Source organism: Anser brachyrhynchus, assembly GCF_964034855.1.
Source record: "Anser brachyrhynchus genome assembly, chromosome: 7".
NCBI lineage: Eukaryota > Metazoa > Chordata > Aves > Anseriformes > Anatidae > Anser > Anser brachyrhynchus.
In genome coordinates, this window is record NC_137701.1 from 2,146,355 (window position 1) to 2,161,277 (window position 14,923).

The following is a 14,923-nucleotide window of genomic DNA, read 5'->3' on the forward strand; positions in this document are numbered from 1 at the left end:
GGAGAAGGTGCTTTGGCTCCCATGTGTTAGTGGTTTTAGATTGCATTTCCTTGCTTGAGTTTGTACACATGCTGGGAGTGATTCGACCCTGGAAGAGTTAAGGAGGGAAAAGCAAAATGTTGTTTCTAAAAAGATGCCTTGTCTTCAGAATGGAAGAAGGAAGGAAAAAAAAAAAAAAGAAAAACTGCCAGTAACCAGAGCCTTTCTCACCCTGTGGGCAGAAACATCCCACATATAAACTATCCGTTTTATGGGTATCAGGTGCTGCAGAACAGCTCTGTTCCTCTCTGCTTCCAGTTGGCTTGCAGTGAGAGTCATTTAAAGGGAATTCACAAAGAGCAGAGAGAGTGGCAGTGGTTAAGCAAGTGATACTTCAGTTTTGTTCATCTTTGTTGTGGTTTCTGGCTGTTCTCTATTGTAGTATGCATAGTTGCTTTCACCCCGAATAGCACTGTTAATTTCTCTTATGGGTGATTTTTCACACAAGGGCTAATAACATGTTTCTAAATTATATTAATTTAACTTATTTGCCTAACTGTTGTTCTGTAGCGAGTAGCATGGATGTTCCCTCATTCTTGGCTGTGTGGTCTCACTGCATTTGGAAGCAAAACAGAGACATCTGAAAAGCTTTATTTGGATTATGCATGCTGAAGCATCTAATATTACCTTTAGGATCTGGTGCCTAAATCATGATTGTTCTCACCCGGGTGCCGTGAGCGTGTGTTCACCAGCATGGCACCAACTTTTGCTATGCAACTAAAGTTTAGATATTGTAAAATCACAATTACAAATTAAAGTAGAATTAGAACTGTCCCCACCTCCGACTGGTGCTGCAGGTTTCAGTATAGGTTGGTACTGCATCTTTTTTGCTTTATAAGTGAACCAGAGTAATTATGTTCGGGGATTTACAATGGAGAATAAAACCAATTTTGTGTACTCATCAGACACTGCTTTTTGGTTTTAAAGGCAAAAATGGATGACATGCAATGCACTTGCATGTCATTCACTTACCCCGGAAAAATTTCTAATTATACAAGATATTTTAAAATCATTTTTGTCTTTTTTTTCTGTACTTCCAGAGTATGATTTCGTCCATTGTAAATAGTACATACTATGCCAATGTTTCAGCAACCAAGTGCCAGGAGTTTGGGAGATGGTACAAAAAGTACAAGAAGATTAAAGGTAAATTGATTTTTTTCTAATTTTCCAAGTTCTTTAACTTCTGCTGACAGTTTGTGATTATTTGCTTTAAGTAAAAGTGATAATAAGCTTTAATAATATTAGTGAATTTGTCTACAAATAGGGCACAGTCACAGCACATTTGAAATTTAATCTGATACTTTACAAACAAGGCTGGCGTGAAAACATAGGCCTCTTAATACATGCTTCTAATATCCCATTTAGTTGTGCTGAAAGATCAACCGTGTTTTGAATTAAACTAAAATGTTTTGGAAAAAAGAAGTGTTCTAGTAGCTCAGAATTAAAAAGTTAGATTGCTGTGTAAATTACCTTAGTTGCATTATATTCATGAAACCTAAAAAACTTGTCTTTCTAAGTTACATGTGCCCTTTCTCTCTGTTTTAAATACTGCTAAGCATTCTGGCATTCCTGCCATATTTTATCATGTAGAATCTGGATAACAGTGGAGCATTTAGCACCCAATCATTAGGAGACATTATTAAATAATGTATGCTGCTGCACCCACTGAAGTTAAGATGAAAATAGTCCATTGTTTATATTATTTCTACAATGAAATTGTATTAGTTTATTGGCAGTAAAATGCCTGAGGCAGTAAAAATTATTCTACGTATGTTCATACTGCTGTCACCACTGAAATGTGTGATCACCTTCCAGTAGTACCCAAAGTGATGTGACACGCATCCATCACGGGTAGTTTGTTCTTTTATTCATTCTTTCCTTTGGGAAGGGACTTGTGTGTGTGTGTACTGGACTTTTTTGTTGTTTGTTTTTTGTTTTAAAACACGTCCTTTTAGCACAAGTTTAGCAATAGTGTAAAGCTTTTCTATAGTACTAATTGCCTCCTCATTTTCCAAATGACTGTCACCCCTGGAGATTAGCGTTACCCTATGATAGCTTTTTTGTTCCTTTGTTTTTTAAGTTTTTCTCTCTGTTACACCACTGAAGGGGAGGGTTCATTGTCTGAAGGCAATGTCTATTTTTGTTGTTTCTGTCTGTGATCCTTTCAGTGGCCAGGAAAATAATAACACGATTCACAGGCATTATGCAGAAATACAGTAATGTCCTGTTCTTCTTGAGAAGCCATTATATTTTTAGTTACGTGAAGATCAGCATCTTTCAAAAACACACTTTTTCTCTTAAAAAGCTGTCATACATGAGATAGGAAAGTTTGCTTGTTTAGTTTCCATAGGACAGAGTAGAAATCTGCATAACAATACCATAAAGAGTCTGCTTCTCAAATTAGGAACACATGAATCAAAATTGCATAAAATATCAGAATAAGTTCTGAGGCATCTGTTTTTCTTCTGATATCCATCTGGCTCACGTGGCACATACCTGTAGGATTCCCAGGTTTTGGCTGTGTAGTGATAGATTTTCACTAGGCAAAAAATAAAAGGAATGTTTTATAGTGAAATTACCTGTGGATAGAAGGAAGATTGTTCAGGCAGAAGTGGGGTAACAATGTAGATGAGGAAATGGAGGTGTTGCTTTTCACCTGTTAAAATGGTTTAGGCTAGAAGTAAAAATGTTGATTGGACGTTTTAGTACATGGTTACCCTGGTGCCAGATAAACTGGATAGTTTCTTCTCACTCTAAATTGCTGTTGTGTTATGCAGAAGTGTTTCTTTTCTCTATATGGCATCTCTTAATATAAGAATTTTATTTGAAGTGCTCTAACATATCCTCTTGGTTAAAAAACAATCAAAGGAATCAAACAGCTTCAAGGTCATCACCGTTCGCTTTTACTTGCCATTCTAGGAGAACAGAGATGGGCTTTTTTCTTTCTTTCCTTTTTTTCTTTTTTTCCAAACTGGGCAAGGGTGTAATGCCAGTTGCAGAGGCACTGGAAGCTCTTAACTGTAGTGTTCTTAACTGTAGAGATGCCACTACAGCTTCTGAGTGTTTCTAGCACACTGCTGTCTTACACTTTCTTCCATTCTTAGAGCATTGAATTCTTTACGCTCTTACTTTTTTTTTTTTTTTTTTACTTAGTAAGTGCACAGTTAAATTGTTAAGTGCCGTAAAAGCAGAATGAGACCTCAATCAAGAGGTCAAGGATCCAAACCAGAAGAGTTTACCAGATAACTGTGCATATGTGCTATTCAAAGAGAGACAGCCTGTCGTTGCTGTTTGGAAGTGTGTGTGTGTGTGTGTGTGTGTGTGTTAGTGGGAGGAGAAAAAGGAAGGTTAAGGTATGTGTGAAGTAAACACAAGCTGCTATAAAGCAGTTCAAGTCGTGTTGATTCATCAGCCCTATGAGTGGAAGAGAAAACAAAGAATCTACAGCAGGTAGATTGGTGCACGAAGAAAAAACATCCATGGATCTTCAGGGCAGTAATCTAGACCCCCTGGCAACAGGAAGGCTTCTGCACTTCTTTGGGCGGTTTCAATATCTCATCATATCTCTTTTCAAGATGTTTTGTTTCTTCTCCGTAGCCAGATATTTCTACAGGACAGCTCAGTTAGTATGCAAAATCAGTGACTTACATGCTTCAGTCATCACATATTCCTTTAATAAAAATAAAACAAAACAAAACAAAACCTTAAATTTTCTATAAAGGTGGATAGATGATGCAGCAATTCACTTTTGGATAATCTGGATAGATCGGATAAAACTAATTTAGAGTCACTGAGACCAGCACCCATATCCATGGGTAAGTCTAGAGCTGGTTTATTAGAAAGTAAAAGCAAAAAACAATTCACATGAGCTGTGGTAAGTGCAAAATAGGAAGGAGCTTCAAAATAACTTTATTGACGTTGCAAGCTAAATGCAGCCTACAGTGTTAAATGTGTTTCCTATTATCTGCTAATGTCTGTTTTAATAAAACAGTGGGAACTAAATGGTTGCTTCTTAATCAAAACCATGATTTCCTAAACATAAGCTATGTGATTCTGTTACAAATTGCCACATATAGATCTCCTAGGTCAAACTTTTTTCCTTTCTCATAGAAATAAATAAACACTAAAATAATTATACACTCTGGAAGATCAAAGTAATTACAACTGAAGCCATGCAAAAATAAAAAGTTCTCTGGAAAAAAATGAAAAGCATCAGGTTACAGAGTATATAGTTAATGTTTAAATAAATACAAGAAAGTGAACAATCAATAATTTGATATCATTAGCAACAGATGTAAAAACTATATAGAAATGGAATTGTATGAAATCTCAAGTAAACGTTCTCAGTGTGCGTTCTGTTGAACTCACCGAAAAGACAGCTAAACTATTTATGCTTGTAATTTAAAAAAAAAGTTTTCAGTTAGTTCAGCTCAGCATGGCAATTTTGTCTTGTGTCAAGACCATGCTAGAATAAAATTCTGCTTGAATTTTTTCTCCCATCCCACCCCAGCCCCTTAAGGTTTTAAGATGTTCACAGTTTACTCAGTGGCACGAGAGTTAGTATACAGACAGATCCTGCAATTTGCTGGTGTGAGGATGGAGACTTTTTTGTCTCCTCCTGGCTCAGAGTCTCCTTGGAATACACGCATATTTGAAAGAGAGCTTACATTTACACAGTTCTAATGAAAAATATATAGAAGTTGGGAAACAAGAAACTTACGGTTCTTCTGTGAACTTTCTCTTCCCCCTGTAGACCTGTGTAATCATTTGGGGTGGTAATTAAGCTATCTAGTTTGCATTGTCATTTGTTCAGAATATGCACCATGAATGAATGTAATAGTACTGTGCAAAGCCTTTTTTTTTTTAAACTTTATTTTCATTATTTTTTTCATCTTTTTGAGGGATGCATGACCTTTTGGTACACAGTTGCATACATGACAGGGCTTAGGTATGTTTAAACCTACTTGAATGAAGAATGACACTTCACCTTTTTTAATAAAGGTTACATACTATTACTGTAATGATAAGTGTACAGCAGTGGCTTACTCCACTGATTCTCAAGCTGTCTTCCTGCTGCCCAGTCCCACAGGGATGGTCCTCTCAATCTGAAAACCATGCCTTTGGTTTCTCAAGATGCGGAACTTCCTAAAGCTGGGAGAAGGCATTTGACATTGTTGGAATTCAGGATTTGAATAACTGGCTTAATCTTTCTTAGAAGGAAAACAAAAATAAAATGTAAGCTTTACACCCAGTGGTGGTTCAGTGTCTGTCAAAAAAAAATGCTTTCCACTATCATTACCTCCATTTTACAGGTGGAGAAATTGAGGCAGAAAGGAGCGTAGTGACATTACCACAGACAGTCAGAAAACCATTGTCAGAGCCAGAGTGACACCAAACCTTTTGTGCATGGTTATATGATGTTTAAAAGGCTTTCACTAGTTCTTCATTAGATTAACAAATAGATATGCAAATAAAAATAAGACCTTGTAAGTAACTGTATACACACAGTTCTATATGGAGAGAAATATGCCAGAACTTTGCCATGCAACTCAGGTCACTGTCAAGGGATAAAACTTGTACCAGTTACCTACTCATTGCCCAGTATTTTGAGGTCATAGCATTTCAAATATTTTTTAGCTCTGTTTCTCAATAGATATTTCACTTCCCAAGTGTCATGCTTTCTATTTTTATCAGAAGGGCTATCACTGTATCAGAATTCTTTCACAACTGAAACTCTTAACTTGTGTGAATCTTTTCTTTTTGCCTGATGACATAGCTTAGCTTGGTGGGAGGAAGTTAGGAAGGCAGAGGGCAGAAATAAAAATACTGTGAACTTAAAAATAAAAAGACATATTTTCTTTGTCTGCATATTAAGAACATTTCATTTTTTTGCTTCTGCCATCAGTGGCTGTCAAAATATAGCTTTCAGTGGATGTGAGTTTTGAGACTGTGGCTGTCTCAAAGTTTTTGTGGAATGATGAGTCTCTTCTGTTTAAAGGAGGAGGGCTCAGTTATTTCTGTTTCAATAGATCTGGAACCAGCTTCCATAAGAATAAGCTTTTATAGCTTCCTTAAATAGAGAATCTGCTTTGGCTGCTCTTTGTTTTTTCCAGTACTACTGATTTGTTGTTGTGTGCTGTTTCATTCTTGAAAGTATGTTTGCTTACTTCCCATAAGGGATAGACAGAGCAATGTGCTTTTCTTTTACTGTGTTCTAGATGCCATTATAGGTTAAGAGAGGTTAGAAATAGGGTTCAGATGGGTTCCCAGCTTTGTTGTTTCTAGGCTGAAGGAGCCTAGGATTGCAGCGTGGTGATAATGCCAGTGTGAGTCTGGTGAAAATATTCGTTATGTGCTTTGATGAATAGTTTTGAATTGTTCCTCTGAAGCAGATGTTGCAGAAGCCCCATGAAAAGGCACACCAGATTATTCTCAGACAGTGTTTTTAACCTTTAAAAATAACCTATTTAGTGATACGTGTGTGTGTATGTAAATAGGTGGTTTTAGTTATGTGTGTGTGTGTATATATGTGTATATACATAAACAGAGAGATCTTGACCTTCGACCTTTTTAACTAACCAGTTGAGGCAGAAAAGTTAATTTTTTTAAGAGGAGATAATTTCATGTGCTATTTGGGTATTAGTTGCAGCTCTGGCACTAAACCAGATAGGGTCATTTAGGTCAGCTGTGTGGCTTTTGACATTACTGTAATTTTTCCTTTGCTTGCTTTTATACTCCTGACTCTGTTTTTATTTCACTTAAAATAGCACTTTCCTCACTTTAAGGAAAAAGATAAGAAAATAGCATCATTCACAGGCAAGCATTTCAGCATCTCGATCACAAAAAGGACCTAAAGATTGTTTCTGGCTCGAGCACATCCTTACAGTCTGTAGACTGCTGTGCTGTTTTATGGGGAGAGAAGTTCCTTGATTTGCATTGGTCATGAGGAAAAAGTGGAACCTCTCTCTAAATAAAAGCTTAAACTTGGCACATTTCAGCAAGAATTAGAGTTGACTACTGGTTTCCCCACCCACATTAGAATTTTGTATTTCAGTCTTGTCCCTGATGTTAAGTACCACTCTGGGGGATTTGTATGTGCATATTGTTCAAAAACAATTTACCCACTGCAGTATGTTCCAGAAGCTCTATGAATTGTGGCTCTCCTGGCTATTCCTCTGTATAAAGAGAATTAAAACAGACGCTTTTTTTTTTTTCTTCTTAAGCTTAACTTTTCTCTAAAGTTAATGCATGTATAAATTTCAGCTTTGCTAAATGTCTTTCATTTCTTGTGGCTTTTTGGATCAGTGGCTCTCACTCTTAATAGTAGATGTGTCGCGGCAGGAGGATATGTCAGTTAGCTGAATGCCATCTTGTGCGCATGCATGTGGCTGGAGCTGCAGCCATTGCTGCTGCAGGGAACATATGTCAGTACAGTAGAGGTTGGAAGCCTTTCTGTAGAAAAACTGCCCAGCCATTCGTCCCCTCTATTTTGTCCCTGCCATGCAGAAGTTTTTTATGACTACTTGATTTTATTCCTTTTTTTAATTTAGGTATACTGACTGACACTGCTCAGGTAACCTCACTCTCTCAACTTTATGGTTTTAAAATGTCTCCTGGTCCAAGCACAGTGTTATTCTCAGTGAGGACCAGTTGTGTACAGAGGCTGCGACTTCTGTCCAGCCACTTTTGATTTCTTAGTGAATATAGAATGGTCTTCTTCATTTTTAAAAGCAAATACTTTTTTTTTATCTCTAGAATTTCAAAATATTTTTTCCTTCATATGTAAAAAATATTTTGAACAAAAAACATGTTATTTCAAAATGAAAGAATTTTTTTTTGAAGGTAAGAACTGGTGGAGTTTAGATTGGAAAGGGAGGAAGACCTGAAGCTTAGACACAGGCATAAGCTTTCCTGGTGTGAAAGCTGCGATGTGACTGTCTCTCATCATGTAGATTTCATAGTATACATAATCCATTCTGTCACTACAACAGAGTTGAATTCTGTTCATTCCTAGTATCTGAAGGGCTTATGTGTCTGTCTTAATGATGTTTGTGTTCTGTCTCATTCCTTTCATCATCTCTGATGTTATGAGTCAGGAAGGGATGTGTACTTATCTCCCAGAGGGACTGCACAGTTGTTTGGGTTTTCTAGGCAATTTGCACCTCCTTCTTGAGGTGTCCGTGAAAGGTTAGTACTTAAATAGTGGGACAGACTTCCATCACAGTACTTTGACAGGGAGCAAGATATTTTTATATCAGATGAGACAATCAGTCCATCTAAACCAGTATGCTGTGTTTCTGTCAGTTCTGAGTAATGTTTCCCCTAATTCTCCTTTTCCATTTTACACGACCAATATTTATACATTAGACTTTGTGGTCTCCAAAGTGCCTTCAATGTAATGCTTCCCTCTGTCATATGAAGAATGGGGTTCATACTGCTTTATGCCCTCCTTAACCTATACAGTAACCCAGAAATAATCTAAAATTAATTCAAGGGTTATATTCTTCCTTCCTGAGAAGCGGCTTTAGAAGCAATGCAGTCCAGGAACAGCCCATCAGAAGAATATGACTTCCTATGTTTAAGCAGAATTGACAGAAAGCATGTTAGGGTCTGTGTGTCCCAAGGGATGATGTGGATCTCTTCTCGAGGACAAGAGAAAGAGAAACTCAGCTGCACAGAGGTAGACAACAATGTTACTTCACTTTGTTCAGTTCCCCCAACACTGATGCTGATCAAAGGCCTACTTTTATGATGATTCTTCCAAAATACAAAAATAGTGACTTTTCCTTTGGTGGGAACTGAGCGATTTGCAACACAACGGAGAACAGACAATGGCCTTTCCTGTCTGTTTTCCATTTGGCTTGGATAAAGGCCTTTGCTACCCACAGCCAGCAGCCAAACAATTTCTGTATGTGCTCTGTAGCTATTTTGAGGTTATTTGCTGTCCTGCAGGAGTAGAGGAAGGGAAGGGTTTTAAAAGTTACAATTTCCTATCAAGTGTACCTCTCCAGTCAACCTGCATTTTCTCCAGTCTTGACTGCAAGAACAAATGGCCAGCCAGAGGTCAGACAGTAAAGGAAGCCAGTGAATGACTTTGGGTAAATATGAAGATTGGATGTCGAATGAAAATGAGACTCCTCAGACCAGCCCTCTACACTGAAGTGGTTAAGTGGGCTGTGATTAAAAGAAATAAGTAGTTATCCTAATTATATATGAAAAGATACAGAATTACCACTTTAAAAGCACCTCGTGTGCTCTTGAGTGGCTCTGTTATTTACTGAGTAGTAGTTCATAATTACGTACCGTAAGCAAGACAACACCTTGTTGGAGTAGTGAGGCCACCCCATCTCTCCGAGTCAGAGGGTGGTATGGTGTTGGAGAGTGCTTCATCACCCAGGTTCAAATCTTGGTGAGTAGGGTGGTGCTAAGCCATGAGAAATTGTGGGAACCTTTCTATCTAAAGTTTGGTGCTGGGCATAGTGAAGCTCACAAACAGAGCTGTGCTGTCCCAGGCTAGCTTGGTTTGGCCATTACCGCTGCTGGTAATGGCTTTTATGCTCACCAGGTTTTAAATAATAAAACAAAGAAGCAAGCTCTGAAGCCATTGCACTGGAGAACAACCCTGGGGTGGTGACATCCTGTCACAATTGAAGCATGGCAGTCCTGCCGGCTTATTACAAAACTTATTACAAAATGTTTCTTTACCAGTCTCTTCCTGCTCTGTTTGGGGCAAAGTGCCCATGTGCCTGTAGTACTGAAAAGTCCGGGACTTGCTGGGTGATGGGTGCTAGAGTGTCCTCTATGACACCATTGGAGTGCGGTGCTGGGAGTCATGTTAAGCTCTTGCTCTCCCAGCTGCATCCATTACTGTGTGTGCTAAAGAATTTGGTTTCCAGTGCCGTTCCTAAGCCCTAAATACCCCACAGGCTCTTTGTCAGAATGTTCCTATTAACAGCTTGGTGAAAATAAAGGGTGAGGGGAAGGGAAGGTGGAGAAATAAATCTTATTTTAAATCTCTTGAGCTAGTTTCATTTCAAATGGAAAGTTGCATGCGGACCACCCCAAGCTATTGTGCTGGGGACTGCGTCAGCTGTTTGACTGTGTAAGGAAGATTTGGGTAGAGGTTAAGAGCATCACACAGGGGAAGGGTGCATTGGGTTGCTTTTGTGCTATATCCAGGAAGTTTCTAACTCAGTATGAAGTCAAAATACATTGACGCACGTGGTAATCATTATGAGAAGAGAAAGGAACATTAAAACATGACAATTTGCTGCTCCCATTCTGGGGATTATGTTGGTCTCCAGCTGTTGCAAGGGCAGTGACATGTTGTGGCGGGGTATAGGAAAAAGGAAGGGCAGACACCATCCTGGAGCGCTCTGTGAGCTGCATGCTGAGCTCGGGCACGGTACAAGTTGTCCAGGCACCTTGCATCTGCCTACCTGGGGTATGGCTTCAGGAGGGCAGGCTCTGAAATATGGAGGTACTGTTGTACTTGGCTTAAAAGAGTTCTTGGGGAAAAATACTGAAGAATTGTAAACCAGGCAGCGCAATGCAGGGAGAAAATGGAAAACACTGTCTTGTCTTTTGCTTTGGTCACACCACATATGGGAGGTGGGTAACAGCCTCCTTGACTAGCTTTTGTGGAACTAGCACAGGCATTGCTAGCAGGGGAGCTTTCTTACCAATACTTGAATGTAGGCTTCACGTGTCCATGGTGCCCTATCCTTCACAGTTTAAAGACTTGCTCCTCTGTCTTCACTGTTTTGTACATCAATGTATTCAAGTTCGTAAAGGATTATGTGGTCTGTAAATGTACCCCCTGTTACAGTGGAGCAATAGGAGACACGGGAAGGAAAAGAGAGAGACTGTAATGGGGTAGGGACATTGAAAATGGAGGACGCGAAAGGAAAAAACCCAGTTCAGGAGGATCTGAGGCAGAACATCAGTGTCACAACAGCTTTGTGGCTCCTGTATGCCTTTTTTTCTTAGAGCATTGCTGGCAAGCTGGCCTGCCTCTCAGGACAGTGCCAGCCTCCATCTCAGCATTGTCTCAGGTTTGCCCCTATCCAGGCCCCGCAGAGCCCCCATCAGTCTGTAGTTACCAGCAAACAACAGGGAATCTGATATGGGAAATGGGCTGGAGAAGGAAAGAGGCTTGAGGAGTTGAGTAATGCACATTTTTTCCATCCAGCGTAACTGTTAATGGTAACCTTTTATTATTGAAGTGGTTGAAGTGACTAGAATCTGGTTTGTTTATTGGTAATATATGCATGGCTCTATAGTCTAATGTGATCGAAAAAGGAAACTGATAATAAGGGAAAAATACACCTATGGAAGCAAGTCAGGTGATGTCTCTGTATAATGTAATTGCAAGTAGCACTGCACAAATTAACAGCCTGGCAGCCTTTTCAACTTAAACTTTATTTTTATAGGGGTTTATAACTTGGCACTGATGTCAAGAGTGGGTGGAAACTTGGCAAATGTGGTTCAGCCCAGAAAGTGAATGTTATTTATATTTATTTCTCACCAAGTTTTCAAAAACACTTGGTTACTGTTTTTGTGTTCTAACAAGTAGTAATTTGTTGGTTTCAGTGACTTATTCTTGGTATATTTCTTAAACGGCAAAATAGTTGAAAAATTGTTTCAGCTCTCCTGAAGCTTCTCGTGGAAGGACTCTAGATCTCCAAGGGTGTAAATGAAGACTGAAAGTAGTTCTTGTTGTATTTCCTTTTAGCACAATGCTCCAATTATTTCATGTGCACTGAGCAACATATTTATTGTATTTACATCAGATTAATTCCTGATTCTGAAGTAGCTACTGCACCTTTGGAGTAATTACATTTGGTTTTGCTGGCAACTGTATGTATTTAATGGTATTACTCAGGTACAGGCTCACCTCAGAGAGGCTTGGGCGATCGTATAGCCACATGCGCTCTGAATGGGCCACGGCACAGAACATGGTCTTGAGCTGTGACAAAGCAGCCCCTCTTCCCCACACCCCTGCCCGCATGTGCCATCTCTGTATCAGGGCTCCGGCCCTGATGTTAATATTGCTCACATGGATCTCATGTCTGTTTCTAAAGTTGGAGAATAGCAGTCTAGAGCCTTGTGAAACTAGCTGTCAGGGAGGAGTGCTGACATAATGAGGAGCAGCATTTGAACAGGGATTTTCAGTATTTTCAGCAAATTGAAATACTCTATTATGTCTCTAGCAGGCTGTGTGTAGTGTATCAAAATGGCCAGTTATTTACAATAGTGCTTGTATATTGCAAGTATGCATTGCTTTTCATAGTTGAAATATCCTGCACAAATAAGCACTTAGAAAATCACTTGGGTTGAAACACTGGCTTTTGTGAAAAGATGGAATTAAGAATTTTATTAGAAATGCTTAATTTTTATTTTAAAGTGTTTGTTTTTTTAAGCAAATATTTAATTGAAGGTTAAAGGTTTTGTATATTTTTTTTCTTTAAAATAATAGAAAGAGGGAGTTAAAATTTCTGAAAATAAAATAAAAATCCTGGGTACTAATTCAGCTAGTTTTAAAATTCAATACTTGTGATGTTCTGGAACAGCTCTAAAGATAGAAGTGGTGAGTGTTTGTGTGTGTTCTGGGCATGACCCCCTCCCTAGTGAGAATTCAGCCCTCTCAGTCTGAGATTAACTCTGGAAGGTGAAAAGAGCTGTCTTTCTATTTAGAAGGAAACGGAAAATCATCAGTAAACTGTTATCATGAGTATTAACTGTGTAAATCTTCAAAGCATTATATAGATTAAGTTTTTTAAAAAAAGAGTTCAAAGCCTTGTACAGTTGTTAATCATTATACAAGATGTAACAGCATTATGGCATTTATGAAATAAATTCTGTCTTGTTATTTGGCAAGGGCAACATACGAATGAGGTAGTAGTTTGCTAGTTGTGTGATAGTGGGGCCCAGGACATGTTTATATCAGATGGATAGATAAACACCTACCCAATTCCACGTAGTGAAGCTCATGGAATCTGCAACCTAGTGTAAAATGACTTCTGATTACTTAAAATTATCTAACTAATAGTTTTACTTACACACTTCTAAAACTTATTTCCTATTTCCTCATTTTTTTTTTTGTTTTGTTTCGTTTTTAGAGGAAATTTAGTTTTGTCATATGTGCACTTAATTTTGCAGTTACATGAAAAGATATTGCAGTATTGCTGATGTAAGATATTTAAAAGGGACATACCTGCATATACTATTGCAGTACATGCGTTTGGTTTGTAGTGTTTCGTTTTTTGTAGTATGGTTGCACTTAAGATTCGTGGATCTTTGTTGGACTAAACAATGTTATTTTAAGACTGGGAAGCCATAAAATAGCACTATAAACCAGCAAAAAGGTTGCCATCAGGATCTGTTTTCTGTAAAGTGGGCATTCATGCACGGTTTCTTCAAACTTTCCAGACAGGTTTAGAGTGGTGAGACTCTGGATACAAGAACATAAAAATTTTGTATCTAAAATTTTGCTCTAAAATTTTCTCCTGTCTGAATCAAGGACATGCATGGTTTTGTAGAACGCTTTCACATAAGCAACTCAATTCTGCTGTAGTGCATCCAGGTGAATTGATGATACCTGGTAACTTTTTCCACACTTGATACAAGGTAGAGTTTATGTTGGAAAAGATATAGTTGCTGAGTTTGCAATGAAAAGTAGTGCCGAGAGCTGTGCGGGGAATGGTCTAGTTTCCATTGGATTGGTGTGGGTGAATACTAATTTAGGTTTCTTTCCTTCACCTAGGTGCCAGTGATTCTGAAACACTCACCCCTTTTAACAGTTATTCAATTTAATGAAAGATTCAAAAGCTAGTGAAAGCGTGAGTGCAAATGTCTAAGTTCGTTTTTTAGGAAAGGAGGCTGGAAGAACCTGCTACCAGTTTGATAAGGAGGCTTCCAAAGCAGTGGGTGAAACCTGAGAAATACAAAAGAATCTTAATTATTGTTGCTCTTACTTTGTACTGCTTTTGCTTATGTTTTTGTGAATCTTTTATGCAAGTACAGATTTGCAAACTAAAGCAGGTGCTGTCATGTACCTGCAGAAAACCTTACCCAAATGGTCGTCTTGTAAGTACTAACTGAAATGACAGCAAACTAATTTTTCTCTTTTAACAGTGGAAAGAGTGGAAAGAGAAAACCTTTCAGACTATTGTGTTCTTGGTCAACGTCCCATGCACTTACCAAATATCAACCAGCTGGCAACCTTGGGAAAAACTAATGAACAGTCTCCTCATGGCCAAATTCACCACAGTACTCCAATCCGAAACCAAGTGCCAACGATGCAGACAATGATAAACCCTGGGCTCCTGTCTCCTCAGCTCAGTCCACAACTGGTGAGGCAGCAGATAGCAATGGCCCATCTGATAAACCAACAGATTGCTGTCAGCCGGCTATTGGCTCACCAGCACCCCCAAGCTATCAACCAGCAGTTCTTGAATCATCCACCCATTCCTAGAGCTGTCAAACCAGAGCCATCAAATTCATCGGTGGAAGTCTCTCCAGATATTTACCAGCAAGTCAGAGATGAGCTGAAGAGAGCCAGTGTGTCTCAAGCTGTCTTTGCAAGAGTAGCATTCAACCGCACACAGGTATCCATTTCTATTTTATAATCAAGAAGTTATGAGGGGGCAAAGTTGTGACTCTTCTGGGGCTGCATGGTTGCTGCAGATCAAGGCCGGAGGTGTACCACAGAAACTAGTACAACCACCTGTCATTTTTCCCCCAGTCTCATTGTCATGATTGAGCAAGACTATTTCTTCCTGGAACAGTTGTTTGTTTGCATTTGGTTACTGCAGTACTGCTACCTGAGCTTTGCTCTCTAGCCATAATGCTGCTGGTGTGAGTTCTTCCCTGAGTTCCTGTC

General features: G+C 38.8%; 1 protein-coding gene across 3 annotated transcripts in view; it reads left to right on the forward strand.

Annotated features, from left to right (window-relative positions):
* SATB2 (SATB homeobox 2) overlaps positions 1–14,923 on the forward strand; it is a 135,967-nt gene that overhangs the window by 64,848 nt on the left and 56,196 nt on the right. For all 3 annotated transcript variants that reach the window (XM_080599932.1, XM_080599931.1, XM_080599933.1), the window contains 2 exons: positions 1,080–1,182; positions 14,176–14,648. In XM_080599932.1, the coding sequence (XP_080456058.1) occupies positions 1,080–1,182; positions 14,176–14,648 (576 nt within the window). The remainder of the gene's footprint in view (positions 1–1,079; positions 1,183–14,175; positions 14,649–14,923) is intronic.